This window comes from Cuculus canorus, chromosome 28 (genome assembly GCF_017976375.1).
Source record: "Cuculus canorus isolate bCucCan1 chromosome 28, bCucCan1.pri, whole genome shotgun sequence".
Lineage (NCBI taxonomy): Eukaryota > Metazoa > Chordata > Aves > Cuculiformes > Cuculidae > Cuculus > Cuculus canorus.
The window spans coordinates 2,871,771-2,895,683 of record NC_071428.1 but is presented as its reverse complement, the minus strand read 5'-3'; the positions used below and the strand labels follow the sequence as shown (position 1 = coordinate 2,895,683).

The following is a 23,913-nucleotide window of genomic DNA, read 5'->3' as shown; positions in this document are numbered from 1 at the left end:
GCTGAGTTCCTTTTCCTCCTGTACCATGGGCTGGTGGGTGGTAGGAGTCCACTGGGGAGAGGGTTGGGGAGTCTCCTGCCAGGGCCAAGCAGACCACAGCCCTCCTCACGCCCCAGGTCTCCCTCTGTCTCCAGGTGAGTCCTCCACCGCTGTATCCCGCACAACCATCACTGTGCTGATGGCCTTGGGACACCTCCTGCTCCTCCTCTTCCTCCTCAGTGTTGCCTGAGGATACTCTATGGGTGACATCTCTCATCATCTCCGCTGCGGGATCAGAGCCTGGATGACGCCCTCAAGCTGGTTGGATTTGGAAAGACGGGGTTGCTCAAGGGGACCATTACAACCAGTGTCCACTACCCCAGCACCCACCTCGACTCATCCACACTGCCTGCTTCCCTCCATGTTAGCTCTGTGCCTCAGTTTCCCTCCTCACCTTTCCTGCTTTACTTTAATCACAGGTCACATCCCCCAGGTTGTTTTGAGAACCTTGGACTTAAATAACTGAATTTATCATTACCTGCTTGGAAATCCTCCTCTTCCGGACACTGGAACCTACAGAGAGACCCAAACTGAGCCTCTTCTGTGGCCCCCATGGACTTGGGGGTTCCTTGGCTGTCGTCTGGTGTCAGTGATGCTCTTTGTGGATCCGATGAGCAGGGCAGGATGGTGCCCAGTGTGTTTAGCCTGAAACCAGTGACACCAGCATGGATGCTGCCCAACATCTTCCATGTCTGGAAGACTGGAGCGTCTCAAGGAGGCAGAACTAAGGTGGCCCCTCCATCTTTCTCGGCAAGGAAGGGTTTGGCAGGGCGAGTACAATCGCTGCCTTCAGAAATGTCAGTGTATACAATTAAATTAATTTTAACCTTAAACTCTGCATTTTTAGGTGCCTGTTCTGCATTCAACTCTGCGCTGGGGTCGGGGGATGATGGAATGCCCTGCCTTCAGTTCTGGAGTCCTCGGCACAGCCCTCATGGCTGCTCTTCCTCACCCTTCTTTTAGCCTTCTACTGACTTCTTCCCTTTCATGAACTCCTGATTACTGGGATATGGCTTTGTTTCTTCGAAGTCAGATGCTTCTGGAGGAGGAAGGAACAGCCCACCAGGGTGCACGGGTGTGTTGGTGTCGTTTTAGGCTTTTTCTCATAAGAGAGAATTTATTGGCAACAAAACCCATGGAGGGCTCAGAGCTTAGAATCATAGTCATGGAATAGGTTGGGTTGGAAGGGACCTCAAAGCCCATCCAGTCCCACCCCTGCCATGGGCAGGGACACCTCCCCCTGGCTCAGGGGCTCCAAACCCCATCCAACCTGGACTGGAACCCCTCCAGGGATGGGGCAGCCACAGCTCCTCTGGGCAACCTGGGCCAGGGCCTCCCCACCCTCACAGCAAAACATCTCTCCCCAAGATCTCATCTCAATCTCCCCTCTTTCAGCTCAAAACCGTCCCCCTCGTCCTGTCCCTGATCAAGACCCCTTCACAGCTTTCCTGAAGCCGCCTTCCATACTGGAAGCTGCTCTAAGGTCTCCCTGGACCCTTCTCTCCTCCAGGTTGAACAACCCCAACTCTTCCAGTCTGTCCTTGTATGGGATGTGCCTCAGCTCTCGGATCATCTCCGTGGTCTCCTCTGGTCTTGCTCCAACAGCTCCATGTCCTTCCAGTGCTGAGGACTCCAGAACTGGACACAGGGCTCCAAGTTGGGTCTCACCGGAGCGGAGCAGAGGGGCAGAATCCCCTCCCTCCCTGCTGGTCCCACCGCTCTGGGCGCAGCCCAGGACACGGGGGGTTTCTGGGCTGTGAGTGCCTCTTGCTGCCTCACGTTGAGCTTCTCATCTACCAACACCCCCAAGTCCTTCCCCTCAGGTCTGCACCCAATCCACTCTCTCCTCAGCCTCGATGCGTGCCTGGGATTGCCCCGACCCAAGCGCAGGACCTTGCGCTTGGCCTTGCAGTCAGGTTTGGCTTCACTGAAAAACAACGGGGTGGGAGTTCACCCTTTATTTCACGGTGGCAGCGAAATTTGGTTTAAAACAGCACTGAGATTCCTTCTTTGTGCTCTGCTTTCCTCTGAAAACCAGAAAGAGCAACAAAAAGTTGAAGAAAGCACTAGGAAAAGACCTTGCTCCCATTCTAAAGCTGCAGCTTGTGAGTTCTGACAGAGGTGAAAAAGGCATTCCTCTAAAACCACAAAACCTACCAACGTTTCTCAGCCCTTTCCACCAGCAGAACAAGCGAGCGGCGTTTTCTCCATCCCCAATTTCCGCTGAGTGCGAGATGCTGCCATCCCTGCTCCGTCCCCCACCCAGGGGAGCACCTGCAGGAGAGGGGACCACCCCCACCCCTGAGCATCTGCTCTGGGGATGACATTGAGCAGGAACAGATTGGGGTCCAGGTCACCTTCCTGAGAGCTCAGCCTGACATCGGGCTTTTCCTTGGTGGGCTTTTAATGACCACCTACGGCCTCGAGTTGCACCAGGGCAGGTTCAGGTTAGGTATTAGGAGACATTTCTCCACCAAAAGGATTCTCAGGCCCTGGGGTAGAGTCTCCATCCTTGGAGGGGTTTAAAAGCTGAGTGGACAGAGGCTTGATTCATTAGTCGACGTGCAGTTGAACTCGATGACCTTAGAGGTCTTTTCCAACCAAGCAATTCTATGATTTCTCCTTGTTACGCAGCCCAAATCAGGGGGATGGGTTCATTCCAGAATACCTGTGGCTTTCCTGTACTGATGGACACTGTGGCCATGAGCCATGTGCCCTCTCGGGGGGCACCTGGGCGGGTTTCCAGCCCTACATCACTGTGATCTCATAGTAGCCGTTGGGCTGAGATGTGATAAACAGCTCAGCAAAGGTCTTATTTCTATGAAATGATATTCTTACTTTTCATTTCCTTTTTTTTTTTTGGAGGGTGTGGGTTCAGGACCCCTAGCGGGGTGATGCAGTTCCGCTCCAACCTCTAAGTCGATGCTCTTCTTCTTCCTCCTGCAGCTCTCCGGGAATTGTTTCCAGCGAAGCGTTTAGCAGCAAGACTTGGTGTTTTGAATAATTTCCACTCAAGAAAAAGAATCACTCAGGCAACAACAGGAAACACCTGGCTCAGGGTGACATCTCTGATTTGAGTACGTCTGTCCTTATAATAAGCCCGGCAGTAGATGTTGACTCCAGTGCAGCAGCAGCTCCGTGAACCGAGGCATGGGCTGTAGCACGTGTCTCTGCCTGCTCCTCTCTCTCGGCTGCGTTTGGGGTATGTACGTTTTTCTCTCCTGGAAATATTCACTTTGGGGTTGTTTTGGGCAGATATGAAGCTCTTTAGAAAGCACGAGGGGTGGACGAGCCGGTGGAGTAGAAACAGCCGTGGAGAAGATAAATGGCTTGCAACTCCAAGGTGGATGCATGGTGCATCCCCGATACACTCCTATTAGGGAGGTAGAGGGAGGACAGCGTAAAGGATGATGAATGAACAGAGGTGGTGATGGACAAAGCGTAGCTGCAAGAGTGAAGCATTTTACTGTGTGGTTTTACGAGGTATTAATAGCACTGAGCAATTAATTTTGTCCCAGATGTGAACTGGGGAGCTTGAGATGAAGGTCCTTGGTGGATTGCCTAACTCCCTGTGACACCGGGTGTCTTGGGCTGAGGTGGCGGTGGGCTGCGAGGTGGTACCCAAGCCGTGAGATGTGTGTGAAGAGAGTGGAAGGGGATCTCTCGCTTTCTGGGTGCCCTGGACAGCTGTGGGTGGTGTCCTGGGGAAGGCAGTGCTCTGGATGGGTCCAAATCCTCCCCCTAGAGGACCAAAGACCACCTGGATCCCTAAGGGCTCTTGGGTCCTCTCCTTCCGGCCCATCAGCGGTTCCGGAAGGATGCTGCGAAATTGTTTTTTGGTGGCAAGAGCGCTGGGGGGAGTCTGAGCCCCTGAACAGAGCAGAATGAGCTGGGACTCATCCTGACCCTCTTCTTGGTGCCATCCCAGTGCCTGTTCCCCTTCCCTGTGGACCCGGTGTGCCCCACCGCCCCGTGAGTCCTCTGCCACTGCATCTGTGGAATTGCTGGGTGTAAAATGAAGAACTTGACCAGCAAACCAGAGCCTTTGCCAGCTCAGGGGTTTCTCCTCGGCTCTGCTGGCTCACTCTTACTAGAATACCTGCCTTCAAAATCCCCCTGGGTTTTTCTGCTGGGTCTTCACACCGAAAGTCCCACCAGCCCAACACCTGATGGGAGGGCTGCTCAGGACCTAGTGCTGTGCTGGTGTGGATGCCTTGTGTTCCTCCAGCCCCTCCATCCAGGTTCAGCATGGAAGCTTTCATAGAATCCCAGAATGGAGGGGGTTGGAAGGGACCTCTGGAGCTCATCTAGCCCAACCTCCCTGCTAGAGCAGAGTCAGCTTGAGCAGGCTGCTCAAGAACGTGTCTAAGTGGGTGTAGATATCCCTGGAGAAGGAGACTCCACACGCTGCCTGGGCAACCCGTTCCAGTGCTTGGTCAAACTCATAGGAAATTTTGTCATCATAGAATAATGGAATGTTTTGGGTTGGAAGTGACCTCAAAGCCCATCCAGTTCCACCCCTGCCATGGGCAGGGACACCTCCCACTGGATCAGGGGTTCCAAACCCCATCCAACCTGGCCTGGAACCCCTTCAGGGATGGGGCAGCCACTGCTGCTCTGGGCAACCTGGGCCAGGGCCTCCCCACCTGAACAGCAAAATATCTCAACCTCCTCTCTTTCAGCTCAAAACTGTTTCTTTTGTCCCATTCCTGCACTCTTCGATCAAGAGAGACTCTCAGCTTTCCTGGAGTCCCTTTCCATACTGGAAGCTGCTCTAAGGTCTCCCTGCAGTCTTCTCCAGGCTGAACAACCCCAACTCTCTCAGCCTGTCCTCATGCAGGAGGTTTTTCAGCCCTCAGATCATCTCTGTGGCCTCCTCTGGAGCTGCTCCAACAGCTCCATCTCCTTCCTATGCTGAGGAACGTTGAGGTGGTCCTTCCTGTGCTCCAGATTATGCCCATTGCCCCTTCTCCTCTTATTGGGCACCACTGAACAGAGCTTGGCCTCTTCACACCGCTCCTCCTTGCATCTTCTCAGGAGAGGAGGTGCTCCTCGCCGGGGCCAAGGGTTTTTCTAACTTGATGCAAAAAGGGCTTTTCCATTTGGTAATGAACGAGGAGCATAACCACCGTGTGTCAAACCCAGCGAAAACCCGGCATCCGCCTGTGTTCTGGGCTTTACAGTAAATGCGTCGGCAAAACAAGTGTGAGGCACTGGGTCAGCTGGGATTCTGCGGGGTGACAGCCGTGTCCACATGGCTGCTTTGGTGCTGGGGAGATGGAGTCCACAGGGACAGCTCAGAAACTGGTGTGCTTCGTGCCACGATGGGGGAAAATCTAAGCGATGGTGGCAGGGTGAGCGTTTGCTCTGTGGTTTTTAGTGGAACCATATGAGCTTCAGGAGGAGCTGACATGGCTCATCTGGGCCCCCGCAGACTTGTTCCTTTGGGGTATCTCCCCCCTTTTTTCCTTTCCATTCTGAGACGAAGGTTCCCCGTGATGGAAAGAAGCCTGTTGAAAACCTGGGGGTGCTGCGGTGCTGCCCCTGCCACTGGCAGCTCTCCCCACGTTGTTTCCTACTAAACCAAACCTGATTGCTTGGAGCTGCGGGAAAATATTAATCATCGGCTGAGAACCCAACAGAGGAAAGAGGTTAGGGGAGAAGGTCCTCGCGTGCATGCTCCAGGAAGGGCTGAGATGCTTTGGGATGAGTAGGTGGTCCAAATCTCTCTGTCCTACCATCCCATGTCCTCTTGTGGAAAGCACTTTTCCACAGCCATCAGGAAATGAGGAGACTTCATAGCAGCTTCCCAGTGTTGAAAAGGGTTCTGGGAAAGCTGGAGGGGAAGGGGGGGCTCTGGATCAGGGAGGGCAGGGACAGGACGAGGGGAATGGTTTTGAGCTGGAGGAGGGGAGATTGAGATGAGATCTTAAGGAGAAATGTTCTCCTGTGAGGGTGGGGAGGCCCTGGCCCAGGTTGCCCAGAGCAGTGGTGGCTGCCCCATCCCTGGAGGGGTTCAAGGCCAGGTTGGATGGGGCTTGGAGCCCCTGAGCCGGTGGGAGGTGTCCCTGCCCATGGCACTGGCTGAGCTTTGAAGTCCCTTAATGATTCTATGAAGCATCCCTTGGACCCCCTTGACCAGGAGAAAGTCAAGACAACATTTACATCTGAGACCTCCTCCAGAAGGATGCACTTCCTGCAATTTCTACAAGAAAATTCCCAGGGAACCTTTCCGGTGGGCACCAGATGTGAACCCAACCACACACTCTGGCCAAGGGCCACCAAACATTGCTTTTTCTGGACTGCCCTGTTGTCACCGGGACTTCTCCAGGCTGGTCCCACCACTGCCAGCACCCTTCTCCCTGGATCAGCACGTCCACCGGACTAGGACTGCAGGTGCCTTTCCCTGCTTGAGCTGGCCTCCTCTGGTGTCACTGGGACTTCTCCAGGCAGGTCCTACCACTACCAGCACCCTTCTCCCAGGACCAGGACCACAGGTGCCTTCTACTTCTTGAGCTCCCACTCCATGGGGTGGTGTTTGACCATGCCCTTCAGGTGTCGTGGTGCCACCAGGAGGCCTGAAGACCTACATCAGAATTTGGCCATTGCACACAGCGATGTCTGATGCAGGAGCACGTTGAGACTGATGCAAATGAAGACTCTCACCTCTCTCCAGGAAGGAGAGGGTGGGGAGGAAGACCAAACGAAGGCAGCACTTCCCCTCCAGCTCTAGAGCTGAGCTTTTGACCCACATCCTTTGGGGTTGAGGATGTGGGGTTGATGGCTGGGCGTTGCTCCTTGGGTTCTGGAGATGGTTCTGTGTGGTGGGAATGGGGCACAGCTCACTCTGATCCCTGATGTACGGTGTGACTCGTGTTCCCACCTCCAGCAATCGTGGGTGCGGGATGTGGTGGAAAACCCAGAGCTTGAAAACACGGTTAAATAATCTGTTCAATTTTTGACTGATTTATCTCACCCGACCCCAACTGTCCTCAATCTGCAGATTATCAGGGTGGGTCCAATGCTGTCACCAGCTACCACAGCTCTGTGGGCATCTGCCCTCCTCCAGCAGATGGGGCGGGGATGGGTTTCTCTGAGCCCCCTGTGCCTCTCTGCCTGCCTCAGCGCTTTGTGCTGGGCAACAGCGGCTGAACATGAGCCAGTGGTGGCCAAGAAGGCCACCAACATCCCGGCTTGGATCAGCCATGGGGTGGCCAGCAGGAGCAGGGACGGGATTGTCCCTCTGGACTTGGTGCTGGTGAGGCTGCATCTCAAATCCTGGGTTCGGTTTTGGGTCCCTCACTCCAAGAAAGATCTTGAGGGGCTGGAGAGCATCCAGAGAAGGGAACAGAGCTGGGAAGGAACTGGAGAATGGGAGTTGTGGGAGCGGCTGAGGGCCCTGGGGCTGTTTATTCTGGAGAAGAGGAGGTTGAGGGGAGACCTCATTGCTCTCTGCAGCTCCTGGAAAGGTTGGAGCCAGGTGCGGGCTGGGCTCTGCTCCCAAGGAACAAGCGATGGGATGAGAGGAAACAGACTCAAGATGCTCCAGGGGAGGTTTAGATGGGATACTGGGAAAAATGTCTTTACTGACAGAGTGAAGCTGCCCAGAGCAGTGGTGGATTCTCGAACCTTGGAGGGGTTCAAAACCCATCTGCCTGTGGCACTTTGGGACACGCTTTGGTCAGCACGGTGGGGTTGGGCTGAGGTTTGGACTGGATGAGCTGAAAGGGCTTTTCTAACCCTGATGATTCCATGATTCTATGGTTCTCTCCGCTCTTCTCCCAGGCATGGGCCATGGGGCGAGGGAGACAGTGCTGGGCACCCTGGGGAAGGCGACGATATTGTGGATTCCCCGTGAACTCCAGGACCTCACCCGGCGCTTCGGGGCGGCCATCTGGAAACGGGACACAGAGGACCCGGGGAGTAAGGACGTCCTGCTCAAGTACTCAGAGGGCAACTCCACCAACTACATGCAGGGACAGATGCGCTTCCACAAGTTGAACTTTTCCTTGGAGATCCTGAACACCAGCCGGCAGGACCGGCAGATCTACGAGTATATCGTCAGCAAGGGGTCAGAGGAGAAAGTCTGGCAGATAAAGCTGGAGGTGTACGGTGAGACACGTTGCTTTGGGAGGTTCACGTTGGATGCTCTCAGCATCTTTGGGTGCTGGGAGCAGGTCTGGGAGGCGGTCAAGGTGGGTGAGAGGTGCCAACCCTGATGTCAAGGTGCTGCAGAGAGTCCAGAACCCTCCTGCAGCCCCATCTGGGTAACCTGAGGGATTTTGGGGTACGTGAAGACCATGTCCCTTTCTAAGGCAGGTCTGGGGCCAGATCGGTTGCTCTCCACCTCCCCGGGATTTATGAGGAGCAACCAGGGTTTCCCAGGCATGCGCCAAGGCAATGTTTGCATCCTTCCCCAAACACAAACCCTTGACCCTTCCCTCCAGAGCCGGTGTCCAATCCCAGGATTCAGATCCTCAACCGGACGCTGGCCGGCGGCAGCTGCGCCGTCACCCTCAACTGCACGGTGGAGCGAGGGGACAATGTCTCCTACAGCTGGAGCAGCCAGAACACAGACACCTCGGGGCTCTGCTCCCGCAACAGCAGCCTCCTGCACCTCTCCTACACCCTGCAGAACTCAAGCATCACCTGCACCTGCACAGCCAGCAACCCTGTCAGCAGACGGGTTGTCATCTTCAACTCCTCCGAGTGTAGCTACAAGCAAGGAGGTAACTCCCCAGTTGCCCACCTGGGTTTCTCCAACCTCCTCGTCCTGCTTTTGCTTTGCGGGAGACTTTTTCATGTTGCTTTCAGCAGCCTCAAAGGAGCCTTTTGCAAGAGAAGCAGCTGCTACGTCACTTGCTGTGGGCTGACCCAGTCCTTCCCGTAAATGTCAGCCACAGAGCTGTGGGTCCCACCTTCCCAGCCACGGCACTCGCCATGCCCCGGTGCTCGAGGCTTATTTTAAACGCATGAAACTTGTACTCGAGCTGCTTTGAGGAGGGTAAAAACCTCAGTGGCGACTTCCCCTTCAGAGGCTGTCGGGGCAAAAGTCGCGCTCTCTCGCACCGGGGTTTTCTCGCTCTCCCTTGTGACGTGGGGGACTTTCACTAGGGCTGGGCAGCGCGGTGGTTGCCCCTTTCCCTGGGGATGTGGAGGTGAAGTCACACCTCCGCTGAGGCTCCCACAGTGACCTCTGCTGAGAAAACAGCCCCATGGGAGAACCACTTATGACTCTTGCTTAGGCTGCTGAAATGAGATGCTCCAGGGGGGGATTTGGGGATTGTTTCTTAGCCCCATGTCCCCAAATCTGTGGGTCAACCGTGCCTGGTGTCACCGCTAGTGGTCCAGGAGCTACCTTGGGTGAGAGCCCAGCTGGTGGCTGGAGCTGCAGAGTTCGGTTCCAGGGCTCCCCACACAACTGCGATGTAAGGGTGTTGTACGAAGGCGCTGCTTCACTGCCAGACTCTCTAAAGCCACCAGAGAAGCTTTTAAGGCTTTATCTGACCCTAATCTGCCCCCCCCGGCAGGTTTATGTTTTTTTTTTACTGACTGTTGTGGTCTGGAGGAGATTAGAGACATCTCTGCACAAGGGAAGCATTTCCTGCCCCGTGTTTCCTGTTCTACCAACATCACCACCCTAAAATTGAGGGCTAAGATGAAGAAAAGCATTTAGAAACCCATTCTATTCAGCTCTGGGTACCCCTGGGATGCAGGGATGGCAGCTGACCTCCTCCAATCTTTGTCCTCCATCCTAGGCAGCGCCGGGCTGAGGACGGAGCATCTTGTGCTGGTGGTGGTGGTGCCCATCATCATTGTCATCGTCGTGATGGTCCTCGCTGTGAGGTTCATGGCTGTGCATTGGGGCGTGCACAGAGGTGAGTGCTGAGAGGGAGCTCTGTGTCCTGGGGGTGGGGGATCGTTGTAGGGGTGACAAAAGCTGCCCTCAACCAGCCCCGAGGGGCCGATCCTTCTGAGCGTCTTGATTGGGAAGGACCCTGGCCTTTGGGAAGGAGCAAAATGTGTTTCTCTTGAAGCACGGGGTGAAAGGCAGGGAGGAAACCAGCTGAGGAAAAAAAAAATATATAAAAAGGAAGAAGAAATGAGGAAAATGTGAGTGCATGTGACCTCCAAAGCTTTACCTGCGTGGTGAGCTGTCAAGGTCGTATTGGCTGATCTCAAGGGAAGCTGAATGATCCCGGCCCACGTTCAAGAGATGTGGTCAGCCTGGAGCAGAGGAAACAGAGGAGAGACCTCCTCACAATCTCCGGCTTCCTCACAAGAGGAGGAAGAAGAGCAGGGGCTGAGCTCTTCTTCTGGACCTGAAGGAACGACAGGAAGATGTGCCAGGGGAGGGTGAGGTTGGACGTTAGGAGAAGGTTCCTCACCCAGAGTGTGGTGGAGCACTGGAACACAATATTCCAGAAGCATTTGGCCAATGCTCTCAGGCGCATGGGGTGAATGTTGGGGTTGTCCTGTGCTGGGACAGGAGGTGGACTCGATGATCCTTGTGGATCCCTTCCAACTCAGGGTTGGTTTGCTGATCATCTCTCCGAGTGCCTCAGCAGGACTGTGTCCCCTCGTCCCATTCCCTGTGTAGTAACAGATTTGCAACGCTGACCTGTGGTGACCAGAAATCCTCTGAGCACATTGGGCAGCTGCAACAAGAGGGACGTGGCTGCGTCCAGCCAGCGGGCGCTGTGCAGGGATGGATCCAGCATGGTTTCACCCTTGCCATGACTTGGGGTACAGGAAAGAGTCCAGAGGAGGCCACGGAGATGATGCGAGGGCTGGAGCACCTCCAGTATGAGGCCAGGCTGAGAGAGTTGGGGTTGTTCAGCCTGGAGAGGAGAAGGCTCCGAGGAGACCTTAGAGCAGCTTCCAGGGCTGAAAGGGACTCCAGGAGAGCTGAGGAGGGGTTCTGGATCAGAGAGGGCAGGGAGAGGACAAGGGGAATGGTTTGAAGCTGAAAGAGGAGAGATTGAGGTTAGACATTAGAAGAAATTCTTCATGACGAGGGTGGGGAGGCCCTGGCCCAGGGTGCCCAGAGCAGCGGTGGCTGCCCCATCCCTGGAGGGGTTCCAGGCCAGGTTGGATGGGGTTTGGAGCCCCTGAGCCAGTGGGAGGTGTCCCTGCCCGTGGCAGGGGTGGGACTGGATGGGCTTTGAGGTCCCTTCCCACCCAAACCATTCTATGATTCTCTTTGGCTTGCAAAGCACTGGGTCTCCCTCAGTCTCTGCTCTCCTCACAGCTTGGGGATTTGTTTGTCCCCCCGCAGCCGTCCAAGAGCGGGAGGACTCACCGCTCACTGAGGACAGCACAGTGCACACCATCTACTCCCAGGTGCAGCGCATGGAGGTGAGTCACGACCGAAGCCAACCTCGGTGTGCGGGAAAACGCTCTTGTAGCGATGGAAACGCTCCTTTAGCAACAGGAACCCAAGCGTTGCTGCTGGTGGGGAGTGTGGGCACAACCCTGACAGGGTTTCTTGGGTGGGGGTCTTAACGGGCAGCAGCACCCAAAGCCCCAGGTCATTGCCGGGTGCCTCCTTGCAGGTTTTCACCACCCTCTGTGTTTGGCTTTGGCTGCTGGGGGTCAACACAGCCCCACAGTTGGCAAGGAAGGGGGTCAGATTGTGGCCATTGGGGATTGGGGTGGCTGCGGTTCCCCAGGATCCCTCAATTTTGCTCTTCCAGGAGTCAACATGAGGGTGGGGAGGCCCTGGCCCAGGTTGCTCAGAGAAGTAGTGGCTGCCCCATCCCTGGAGGGGTTCCAGGCCAGGTTGGATGGGGTTTGGAGCCCCTGATCCGGTGGGAGGTGTCCCTGCCCATGGCAGGGGTGGGACTGGATGGGCTTTGAGGTCCCTTCCAACCCAACCTATTCTATGAGTCTATGATTCAACCTGGACTTGATTAATTTGGGAATTAATGGGGAAAACGTTGGGCGCTGCTGCTTCCCCAACATCCCAGCGTGGCTTTGGGGACAGATTGTGCACTTTTCCTGCCTGCCCAAGCCCTGCTTTGCACAAACTGGGTAAGAGGCAGTCCGGTCCAGTGGAGTGAAGGGAACAAAGCACCTTGTGGTGCTGCTCCTCATCCTCCACCCTTCATGCAGAAGCCGAAAGGGGTCCCTGCAGGCGAGCGACCCTTCTGCACCACCATCTACGCTGCAGCCACAGGCTTGCCCCCCGACACGGTGCCCGGCAGAGCCCAGCGCCCACCCCGCAGCCCCCCGACAGTGCCGCCCGTCCCGCAGCACTCTCCTCTCTCACAGGTAAGGGTGGTGGCACCTCCCAAGTCCTCGCTGTGCATGGACATCCCTGTGGGGCAACCCCACGTCTTCTTCCAGCTCAGGCACCTCACCAACCCCTTTGACTCCCTCCTCTTTGCTGCAGAGCTCTGACAAGGAGCCCACGACGGTTTATGCCAGCGTGATGATGCCCATGGCCTGAGCTTCTCCAGGTAGTGGGCAGCAGCTCAGCTTGGCTTCTGCTCATCCAGGCACTGACATCCACCTTCCCGGCTGGAGGAAACCCTGCTTGTCCCTTGGGAATTGGGGCAGAACCCCAGCTGCAGCGGAGCTGGGGCTACAACGCTGGCTGCAGAACAAAGAGCAGGGCTGAAGCGAGGCAAGAAGTCTTCCCAGGTTGCGGCTAAGGGCAACCAGAGGAGATGCCAAAGCACCAGGAAAGGGTAGAGAGGCTCTGGATACGACCCTAAATCTAGGCGTGAGTGATGGAGAGAGAAAAAGCACCTCGGAAGAGAGGTCCAACCCACCAGCACCAGTGGGGAAGCATGGCTGGAGCAGGTTTGCACCCAAACTTCTTCCCTGCCCAGTGGGTTTTCACCCCATGGCCTCATCCTGCTCCGTGGCTGCGCTAGAGGGAGCCTCCAGCTCATGCTGACACCGGTGACACACAGGGACGTGTGTTCGAGGGCCACGTGAAAAAGAAACCAACAGAAATGATGTTTTTCTTGACTTCTGCTCTGCAATTGGTTACGAAACACCCGCCTTTCTGCCCAAGCGGATGGTTTTGCAATCCTCTCCGGGCTGAACCCCAGCCTGACTCCTGTCCTCCACCACGGACACCGGCAGCCCGCGGGAAGCCACCGTGTCCCACCGCACTTTTCCATCCCCGTCATTTCCCACAGATGGCTATGGAAAGAGGAGAGGATCTTCACTTCAAAGAGAGAAAAGAGAGGCAGCCCCTGCTCACATCCCCGCCACCTCCCTGCCCGCAGCATCCCGCATCTTCCCGGCAGGAATATCAGCATGGAGATGCTGGAGGTGGCTTGGAAGAAGGATCGGGGCTGTAAAGTTTATCCAGCCGCCCTCAGTCTGAGTTATTTTATAATCCAAACATACCTCAACGCGTACAGCGGGTCTGGTCTCGTGTGCTGCTGCGAAGGGAAAGGAAAATAAATGTGTAGTAAAGCCTCTTGGAAAGGTTTGCTGGAGGAATGTGTCGGGGCTGGATCAGGCTTGGGGGGGTGGGAGGAGAGATCAGTGGCTTTGCTCTTCTGCAAAGTTCCTTCTTTCATTACTACAGAAAATCAGCTGAGCTGCTTCTTTGGAAAAGTCTGCCCACAAAGCAACCACTTCCCCCAGGAGCATGGGGAGGTCCAGGGAATGGCAAGGTCACGCCGGCCCTCGTGCTTCTCAAACAGTGCAAAAGTCCTGATTTCTGGTGCTCGGTGCAGGATGGACCCCAACCACTGTGGGTCCCTGCAGAAGGATGGGGAAGGTGCCTGACCCTGAGATGTGTCCTCCTGGTGTGCACCGCAGCCCAACCCATGGCTGTGGGAGGATGTCAGATTGGAAGAGGTGACACGGAGAATGTGAATATGGTCATGGCTTGGGGTGCTGGTAGAGGAGAAGCTCAACATGAGACTCAACGTGCGCTCGCAGCCCAGAAACCAACCGTGTCCTGGGCTGCATCCAGAGAAGCGCGGCCAGCAGGGAGGGAGGGGATTGTCCCCTCTGCTCCTCTCTGGGGAAACCTCAGCTGGAGGACTGGGGCCAATTCTGGAATCCTCAACAGAAGGAGATGGAGCTGTTGGAACGGGTCCAGAGGAGGCTACAAGGATGCTGCGAGGGCTGGAGAACCTCCTGTGCAAGCACAGGCTGAGAGAGTTGGGGTTGTTCAGCCTGGAGAAGAGAAGGCTCCGAGGAGAACTTAGAATGACCTTCCAGTGCCTGAAGGGGCTCCAGAAAAGCTGGAGAGGGGCTGTTCATAAAGGCTGTGGGGATGGGACGAGGGGGAATGGGGATAAACTGGAGAGGGGCAGAGTTAGACTGGACATGAGGAGGAATTTCTTCACCATGAGGGTGGGGAGGCCCTGGCCCAGGTTGCCCAGAGCAGCGGTGGCTGCCCCATCCCTGGAGGGGTTCCAGGCCAGGTTGGATGGGGTTTGGAGCCCCTGATCCAGTGGGAGGTGTCCCTGTCCATGGCAGGGGTGGGACTGGGTGGGCTTTGAGGTCCCTTCCCACCCAAACACTGATGGGCTGGAGTGCGTCCAGAGAAGAGCAAGAAGGTGTTGAAGGGTCTGGAGCACAACTCTTTTAAGGAGCAGCTGAGGGACCTGGAGGTCTTTAGCCTGGAGAAGAGGAGGCTGAGGGGAGACCTCATCCCTGTCTGCCAACTGCCTGAAAGGAGGTTGAAGTGAGGTGGGCATTGTTCTCTCCTCCGTGCTGATAGGACCAGAGGGAATGGCCTCAAGTTGCACCAGGGCAGGTTCAGATTGGCCATCAGGAAACATTCCTTCACTGCAACGATTTCCGGGCACCGGAATGGCTGCGCAGGGAGGTGGTGGAGTCCCCATCCCTGGAGATGTTTAAAAGCCGGGCAGATGAGGTAGTCAGAGGTGGCTCAGTAGTGGACGGGGATGGTTGGACTTGATGTCAAAGGTCTTTTCCAACCTAGCGGTTCTACAAAACCATTCTGTGATTCTACGATGCTCTTTGTCACAGCTGCCACATTTGTCTTTGCTTGGGAACGGAGTTCTTCAGCTCCAGTTTCCATTATGCATTTGCCATGGGATCTTCTCCTGGCTTACCCCGTCTGGTACCAGGCCTGGTACCACGGCGTGTCACGTTTATCCCCACCCATCCAACTGTGGGAGGGAAAACTTTGCTGGTGTGGGCGCATGCGTCTTCCTCTTCTTCTTGCCACCACGGTTTATAGCAGATGTTCGGGCACGGAGGACCCCTCTCCGGTGGTCACGGGTCGATGGATGCTTTGTGGTGCCTGTCACTCGCTCTCCTCCTCCTCCAAGCAAGTAAGTGCCAGATTCTCATTTTGCCCTTGGTGGTGGAAGGGAAGGAGCCCATGGGGGGCTCGGGGTGGTTTTGGGGCTCCTGGGTGAGCGGGCACAGTGCTGCAGCTCCAGGTGCAGGGGCAGCTCTACGGGGTTGGAGTTGGACAAACTGGGGTGAGAGATGCCCAGCCCAGTGCTGACCCCTCACGGAGCCCCAACTCTGCTAACGAGTGAATGCGTCAGGTCTCGGTTCTGACCTGGTCTCCACCCAGATGTGCACCAGCCACCGACTTTGCCATTCTGCTCCACCTTCACACTCCGTTCCTTGCGTGTCATCCTTGAGTTTTCTGCGCTTTCATGGTTTCACTGTGGGATATCAAGAACACGAGACAATTTTCTGCCTGTTTTCAGGCGAGAGGAGACAGACAAAGTCATTGGCTCTGCCCCACTCCCTTGCCCACGGCCTCAAGGAGGGTTTCGCTACTGGAGAAACCCTCCAGCTGCCTTCTCTGCTGTTTCAGCAGAACTTCCTTCTTCAAGTTATCTCCCCGACCAGCGTTTCCTTCCCTGCAGCTGGAGATGCGTGTTCTCCAGGGGAAGGCAGGAATGCAGCGCCCCTGGGAGAGGTGACAACCTCAGAGGCTGCTCCAGGACCAGTTCCCTTTCTAAGTTCTGGAGACAAAACCTCCATCCATGGCCCAGACCGGGCAGCACTGATGTTTAAAAAGTAGCCCAAATAAGAAGGAATCGTCTTCCTCCTTCTCAGAAGAGGGGAGAAGGAGCTACACATTTGGGGAAGAGGCGACCCGCTTTCTTGCCTGCTTGTGTAGGTGAGCTTCGGCTTTCGGTCTGGCGATGAAAGGGAACCTGCCTGTCCTTTTTGAGTCACTGCAGGCTCCTCATTGCGCTTTCGTTCTACACCCTGGGGCTGCTCCTCGCACCCTCTTTGCGTGTGGGTGTCCTGGAGCTGCAGGGGAACGTGGTGTCACTCGCTCCATGAGCCTCAGGGGCTGCGGGTGCTGAGGGACCCCATCCCGGAGCCTCAGAGGGAATGTATTTGATGTAGAAAGGAATCCTCAAATTCCTGCGCTCGCCCTGCGATGGAGGGGCCCCTCGGTGCCCTCTGCATCCAGTGTTGGTGACACGGTGCGCATCCTCATCTCCAGCGTCCCTGGGGGGCTGTTCCAGTGCTCCACCACCCTCTGGGGAAGGACCTTCTCTGAGTGTCCAACCTCACCCTGCCCTGGCACATCTTCCTGCCATTCCCTCAGGTCAGAGAGAAGAGCTCAGGACCTGCTCCTCCTCCTGCCCTTGTGAGGAAACTGGTGACCACAGTGAGATCTCCTCTCAGTCTCCTCTTTTCCAGGCTGAACACACCCAGTGATTTCAACTGCTCCTCACGGAGCTTCCCCTCTAAACCCTTCACCAGCTCCTCCTTTGGGTGCTTTCCAGTAGCTTTAGACCTTTTTTATCCTGTTGGCATCCAAAACTGCACCCAGTGCTCAAGGTAGGGCCTCAGCAGGGTGGAGCGGAGCAGGCAATGCCATGCGGGATGCACCCCAGGACACGGTTGGCCCTCTTGGCTACCAGCACACGCTGCTGGCTCATGAGCCGTCCCCAAGCCCTCCCCAGCAGCCAGCCCACACGCTCGTGGTGCGTCCTCTCCCTGGACGCTCTGCCTTCAAGCCCGGCTTCTCTCCCCAGCAGGCACCGGTGGTGGCACCGAGATGACCAGAGCCGTAGGCAGCTCCGTCACCTTCCATCTCCAGAGCCTGAATGAAGAAGCCACAGCCTGGAGCTTTCACAACGATATCATAGTGACTGTGAAGTTCGGCAATCCTCCGGAAGCGACGTTTTTTGACAAGTCCTACAAGCCACGCTTGGTCTTCCCGGAGAACGGCAGCGCGCTCACCATCTCCCAGTTGAGGATGGAGGACTCCGGTTGCTACACTGCCAAGACCTCCGGGAGGAAGACTGAATTCACCCTACACGTTTATAGTAAGTGCCCTGTAGTCCTTGTAGTGCTGCTTGGGGGCTTATTTTTTTAATGCTTTGTGCTAATTGTGTGACTGGGAGCAGCCCCGAGGAGAAGGACTTGGGGTGCTGGTGGAGGAGAAGCTCCACAGGAGCTGCAATGTGCGCTCACAGCCCAGAAACCAACTGTGTCCTGGGCTGCATCCAAACCAACGTGATCAGCAGGACCAGGGAGGGGATTCTGCCCCTCTGTTCCTCTCTGGTGAGACCTCACCTGGAGTCCTGTGTCCAGTTCTGGAATCCTGAGGACATAGAGCTGTCGGAGCGAGTCCAGAGGAGACCACGGAGATGATCCCAGGGCTGGAGAACCTCCCATACGAGGCCAGGCTGAGAGAGTTGGGGTTGTTCAGCCTGAAGGAGAGAAGACTCCAAGAGACCTTAGAGCAGCTTCCAGTGCTGAAAGGGGCTCCAGGAAATCTGGGGAGGGACTTTTCCAAGGGCCTGTAGTGGCAGGATGAGGAGGAACGGCTTTAAATTGGAAGGGAGAAGATTTAGATGAGACATTAGGAAGAAATTCTTCATGATGAGGGTGGGGAGGCCCTGGCCCAGGTTGCCCAGAGCAGTGGTGGCTGCCCCATCCCTGGAGGGGTTCCAGGCCAGGTTGGATGGGGTTTGGAGCCCCTGAGCCAGCGGGAGGTGTCCCTGCCCATGGCAGGGGGTGGATGGCTTTGAAGTCTCTTCCAACCCAACCCATTCCATGATTTGCTGTTCCTATAAACGACTGGGCTGGGGATTTCCTGACAGCCGCGCTTTCCCACAGGGAAACTGGAGGAGCCAAAGGTGACCTGCGCGGCGCAGAACTGCTCAGCCACCACCTGCCTCTACACCTTGCATTGCACGGCAGCGAGACCCGGCTCCGGCAACATCTCCTACGGCTGGAGCACGGGGCTCGAGGGGTCCACGGTGCTGGTGGAAGAATCGCCCTCGGACGAATCCCCATTGACGTGCACGGCACAAAACCCTGTCAGCAGCAGCAACATCACCGTCTCCTCGCTCACCGCTCTCTGTGCAGGTAACAGGCATGGAACGACGCGTGGGTGGGTGGCTAGGACGGGCCGTATCCTGCTCCCGGCTGCTCCAGCTTTCCCCTGGGCTGTGCCTTGGCGTGCAAAGGGAAAGATGTGATTCCCAGCAGAGGCATTTACCTCTCTCCCTGTTCTCTCCCCTCGCCACTGCCTGGGCCAACAGAAAACACAACCCACCCTCCCACCACTGGTGAGCTCCCAAACCCCTTGTCCATGTCCAACCTCGCTCTTAAGTGTCTGAGTGTGCCCCGGCTGGCGAGCAGTGTCCGGCCACCCTGGACGCTGCGCTTGTGGAGGGAGGAGATGGGGAACCTGAGGTCAGCACAGCCCTTCTCCCCCAAAAACAGCTCCGGAGGGTATCCAGGCTTTCCCAGCAGTGCTCTTAGCGCCCATGCATTGTCTTCATCTCTTGAGGAGGGGAGGTAGGGTGCTCATTTCTAGCTCGTCCCACCAAAAGTCCCAGCTTGGGATGGGGGCAGCAAATCAATTAACGCAGAGAGCCAGAACCCAGGAAGCGTTGGAGGTGGGACTGTGGCTCCATGTTCACCTGCTCCCCTCAGTCCTCGTGGGGTTTCCCACTCTAAAAGCCACTAGTGAGGTCCTCAGAGTGCAAAGGGCCACCAGCGGGGGCCGTGGTGGCCCCAGAGGGACTGGGGTGGGAGCCTCTCTGCCTCTGCTCTGTCTGCAAAGCCACTCATCTTCGTGTAGCGTCTTGTCTCCATTCCATGTTGGACAATGTTATCGTGAAATCAGGGTCCCTGTGACGCAGGGAAGGGCTCAGCAGGATGTTAAAGCAGAGATGTGCCCGTTTCCCCCTGCTCTGATCCCATTCGGGGCTGTTGCTACTGGACCTTCTTCTCTTTCGAGGCAACTACTCCAGCAGCCAGAAGGCTGGAGCCGTGGCCGCAGCCGTGACTGGAGCTGCAGTGCTTTTAGCAGTGATTTTCTTCTTGATCTGCTGGAGATCCAAAGGTGAGTGGCTTCCTCTGAAGGTAAATGTCCCTTCAGCCCCAGCTGGTGGGAGATGGGACCTGGTAGGAGAGGACACAGCCAGATCCGGTGCTTGGGCACCTGCGGGCGGCAGCAACCAGAGCTGAAGATGCTGTATGGAGTTCACTTTGGTTGTCGCTACTGATGGGATCGCCGTTTTTCTTCCTTCCCAGGCTGGAAGACTTTCCCTTTGCCTGCAGCCGAGGTTACAAACACAGGTAGGACTTTGAGGCTCCCTCAGGCATTTCCCTCCCCGTTTTCCCTGGTGGGAACAGCCTGGTCACATTTAAGATCGGGAGGGATATCATCCGGCGCTGTGGCTTGGTATCCAAGCTCGTGGGACCCTGGTGCCTCCTCGCTCTGCACGTGGAGGCGAGTGCAAGAGGACAATCCCAAGCGATGCTGCAGTGGCTGAAGCTGTGCTTTCCCCCAGTGCCCTGCTGGAAAACTTCATGCCAACCGGCCAAGAAGGAGCCGGGAGCACAGCCATGAGGTCACCAAAGCAAAGAGGGATTTGGGGGAAAGCTAAAAGCTGGCGAGAGACAACGAGGGGAGAGGTGGAGCAGCACGACAGCAGCCACAGGGAGTGAAGCACACCCTTGGCATCGCTTCGGGATTCGCTCTGCTAGAGTGCAAGTCCAAGCCTGGAGGAAGAAGAGACCACTGGACCAGCTCCTATCTCCTCTCCCTGATGTTCAGGTCCCTTTTGGACTGGATGTGCTGTGTCCATCGCTGCTATAACTGAGCCAATGCCTGGCAGAGATCTCACTGACTCTTATTTTTATGGGTTTTATTGTTTCCGTAAGCTGAAATAAAGCTGACGCCAATGGGGGAGTCCCTGCCTCGTGTTTTGCCTTTGCGTGTAGCCCAGCCGGACATCGGGGTGCACCCAGAACCAGGACCATGGGCTCCTCCTGGCTGATCATTTGGATCCAGGTCTTCCGTCAGGAACCACGGGCAAAATGCCTCCCCAAAGCGCTCCTCCTGTTCGTCTGCAGGGCTGGCAGCAACTCTTCAAACGAAAGTCACTGAATTTTTGACCCAAATAAGGACTAGGAAGGATTTAAATCCTCTCTACCCGTCCTGTTCAAGGAGCTAAAGGACTTTAAAGCTTGCTGCGCTGGTGGCAACGTATGAAGGAGAGACAAGTGCACATCACCCTCCAAAACCAGCCGGGAATGTTGTATTTGTAAACAAAAAAGATGACTTTTCGCTAAGACCCTTCAATGCTGATGTTTGAGCTGGAAGCAAGAGCCCCACTCCCACAGCGGCTGCGGCAGGAGGGAGAATGAGAGGAGAAATGATGCTCAGCTCGAGCCAGCCTCGCAGCAACCACCTCCAGCAGCTCCAAGGAGCTGCAGCTCGGGGTTTCTACCTGATCCTGGCACACTTGAAGCCAGGATTCCCTCCACCCCTCGGCGAGGAGCACCTTGGTGGCACTGCGGGTGATGCAAGGGGATCCACTGCAGCCCGTTCCCGGCTCTCACAGCCGTCTCCCTTGCTCACTATCCTCTTCTTTTCTCCTTGCAGAGGCCGGAGCAGAGTACACGACGGTGTACGCCGAAGTTGGCCCTTCCCAGCAGGTGAGTCCGCGCAGGCTCAGCCCCATCTTCCTCCTTCGTGGTCGTGCCCAGGCGGTGTCTCCTCCAGTGGGGTCTGCAGGGTTCACCCCAAGCTTCGAGGGACCTGAGTGTGCAGCGACGGGGATGGCCCAGGGGACACGTGGTGGGGATGGGGAGGAAGCACAGGAGCTGGGCAGCCCCGGGGTCTGTCCGTTAGATCCTCCTGGGAAGCTGAAGGGGGGACATAGCAGTGTTGGGGCTTCCCAAGAGCAGCACGGACACCTGCTTGAACTTCTCGGTGCGCCGTGTCCCTGTGCCCAGCCCCACAAAACCTGTCTGCTTTATCTCACCCAGGCTTTGAGGGGACTGGCGGAGATGGACCTGGGGGTGCCGGGTGACAGCAGCTGGACGTGAGCCAGCAGTGGCCCAGGTGGCCAAGAAGGCCACCAGCATCCTGGCTTGGATCAGCCATGGGGTGACCAGCAGGAGCAGGGATGGGATTGTCCCCCTGCACTCGGCACTGGGGAGGCTGCAACTTGAATCCTCAGTTCAGTTTTGGACCCCTCACTTCAAGAAAGACTTTGAGGGGCTGGAGCGAGTCTGGAGAAGGGAACGGAGCTGGGGAAGGGTCTGGAGAACAGGGGTTGTGGGAGCAGCTGAGGGCCCTGGAGCTGCTTAGAAGAGGAGGTTGAGGGGAGACCTCATCCTGCTCTACAGCTTCTGGAAAGGAGGTCAGAGTGAGGTGGGTGTTGATCTCTTCTTCGAGTAACAAATATGGAACAAGAGGAAGTGTCCTCAAGTTGCTCCAGGCGAGGTTTAGATGGGATACTGGGAAAAATGTCTTTACTGACAGTGGTGAAGCCCTGGCAGAGGCTGCCCAGGACGGTGGTGGCATCCCCGTCCCTCGAGAAGTTAAAATAAGTGCATAGAGGTGGCACTTAGTGACATGGTTTAGTAGCTATGGTGGTGTTGGGCTAGTGGCTGGACTGGATGATCTTAGAGGTCTTTTCCAAGTTAACAATTCTATGAGTTCTCTTCACTCTGAGCCCTTGAAAGAGTCTTTAAAACCTTCTCCCCAGGTCCAGCTGAGGACTCTCATCGATGCACAGCAAGGTGACCCAAAGAAGACTCCACCCCCCGAAACAGAGACCTCCAAAACCATCTATTTCACCGTCCAGGCTCTGGCCCAGGTGAGTTGGTGCTCACGGCCATCTCTCCTAGAGAGGCTCCAGCACCAAGCAGGGCGATGGGCAAGACCCCAGGATGAGAGATGTGACCCTTGGGTGAGAGTCGGAACCCCTGGAGCGAGTGGCATGGACAGATGGGTCTTCACTGGACTTTTCTGGGGTCCAGAACTTCAAGCCAATGCCGTGGGTCCCCTCCCTTTCCCCAACAGAGGGGTCAGCTCCCGTGAGCCCAAGCCAAGCTTTTGTTCCTTTGCAATTGCAGACGGATGATGAGAAGATGGGCAAAGGTTTGCTTGGGTGCCGGGAACAGGAGGAGAAAAGCCTCTACGTGTCGGTCAGTTAACCAGACCGTGTGGAACAGCCCCAGCACGGCTCTGGTGAACCCAAGAGCCTCTCTGAGCAAGTTGCAGCATCTCCTCTTTCTCTCCCCGTCACCGCTGCTTCCGATTCACCCATCAGCAGCGATTCCTGGCCATCACCATGAGGATGGAAGCACCTCTAGATGCATGCTGGGCTGCCACAGGAGCTCTGCCCATGTTCTGGCATCTACATGGCCTTCAGGCTCCTTTTCCTGTCCCCTCCAACCAGAACAAGGATTAAAACCTGGTGCAAGGACACGAGCTGATGCTCCTGGGATTCACCCTGCAGCACTTCACGACACGGACCCTCAGGACAAGAGGACGGGGAAGCTTGAGGAGCATCTTCGAGCCCTTTTAGTGCCTTAATTTTTGCTTTACCTTTAAACTTGGCGACTGCGTTGGCTGCTTCGTTTGGTTGTGACACGAAAGGAAAGCAAAAATAACACTCGGTGGTCGAAAGCTGAAGAAGGAAACAGATGCCTCTTCACTCAGGCTGCTTCCGCGGCGCTTCGCCGCTCCTGGGGCTGCCAAGATCCTTCCAAAGCTCAGAGCACCCTGCTCAGCACCGCTTGACATCCTTCGAGATGCTGCAGGGCCGCGCTGAGGTCCAGGACCAGGAGGTGGACCAGGCTGGGGAGAAAATAGGACAAGGCAGGTGGCTGGTGCTGTTCTGCTCCACCCTTTGATGTGTTTGTAGCTGAGTTTTTATGCATGGATTAAATATTTGTGCGCGAAGTGCTGTGTCTGCAGAGTCAGGCGGTTTCTCAGCAGAGCTTTAGAGCTTTCTGAGCCCCAAGAGGTGCTGCAGAGAGTGTAGCGGCTGCATCCCACCGGGCTGCGTGTCCTCCAGCAGGGTTCACCCCAAGCTTAGAGGCGCTTGGGTGCTCAGAGAGGAGATCACGGGGTACATCTCCACCTTTCTTGCTCCCCAAACCCACCCAGAGCTGTGCTGGGATCAAGGGGGCAGAAGGTGGACCAAGGCTGGGGAGCAAACAGGACCGGGCAGGTGGCTGGTGCTGTTCTGCTCCACCTTTCGATGGGTTTGTAGATAAGGTTTTACGCGTGGATTAAATATCTGTGTGTGAAGAGCGGTGGCTGCGATGTCGGGCAGCTTCTCGGCAGAGCTTTAGGAAGCCTTTTCCCAACCCTGAGCGATGCAGGGATGTGGCTGCATCCCACCGGGCTGCGCGTCCCCCAGGAGGGTCTGCGGGGTTCACCCCACGCTTGGAGGCACCTGAGTGCCCAGGGAGGAGAGCCCAGGGCACACCTCCACCCTCCCTGCACCCAAACTCCCTCAGAGACAGCAAAACGCTCTCTTTGGCAGCAATTTTCCAGCGCTGCCAGACAGACAAACGCCTCCCATGCTGGGAATTCTCCTCCCGCGCCGCTTCCCCTATTCTTTGTCTTGTCTGCGTGGAAAGTAAATTATTCAGGGATGAAACCGGAGATTTCTTTGAAGT

The 23,913-nt window shown here is 56.2% G+C and overlaps 2 protein-coding genes across 8 annotated transcripts; both read left to right on the top strand.

Annotated features, from left to right (window-relative positions):
• The first annotated feature begins 241 nt into the window (after positions 1-241).
• Positions 242-17,140, top strand: LOC104059569 (signaling lymphocytic activation molecule). Of its 7 annotated transcripts, none has more exons than XM_054051054.1 (10): positions 242-1,114; positions 1,550-1,955; positions 2,986-3,241; positions 7,825-8,151; positions 8,487-8,768; positions 9,798-9,917; positions 11,291-11,397; positions 12,154-12,312; positions 12,434-15,317; positions 17,001-17,140. In XM_054051054.1, the coding sequence occupies exons 3-9, from the start codon at positions 3,190-3,192 to the stop codon at positions 12,488-12,490; spliced, it is 1,104 nt and encodes a 367-aa protein (XP_053907029.1). In that variant the 5' UTR covers positions 242-1,114; positions 1,550-1,955; positions 2,986-3,189; the 3' UTR covers positions 12,491-15,317; positions 17,001-17,140. The 7 variants fall into 7 exon arrangements, with proteins under 7 accessions (XP_053907029.1, XP_053907028.1, XP_053907027.1 ...); XM_054051053.1 differs by having other exon boundaries at positions 1,550-2,160; XM_054051052.1 differs by lacking the exon at positions 1,550-1,955.
• Positions 15,462-23,913, top strand: LOC104059568 (SLAM family member 5). Its single transcript, XM_054051058.1, has 9 exons — positions 15,462-16,126; positions 17,004-17,294; positions 18,091-18,342; positions 18,519-18,545; positions 19,223-19,327; positions 19,519-19,563; positions 20,876-20,928; positions 21,987-22,097; positions 22,357-23,913. Exons 2-9 carry the CDS (start codon positions 17,024-17,026, stop codon positions 22,435-22,437), a joined length of 945 nt encoding a protein of 314 aa, XP_053907033.1. The 5' UTR covers positions 15,462-16,126; positions 17,004-17,023; the 3' UTR covers positions 22,438-23,913.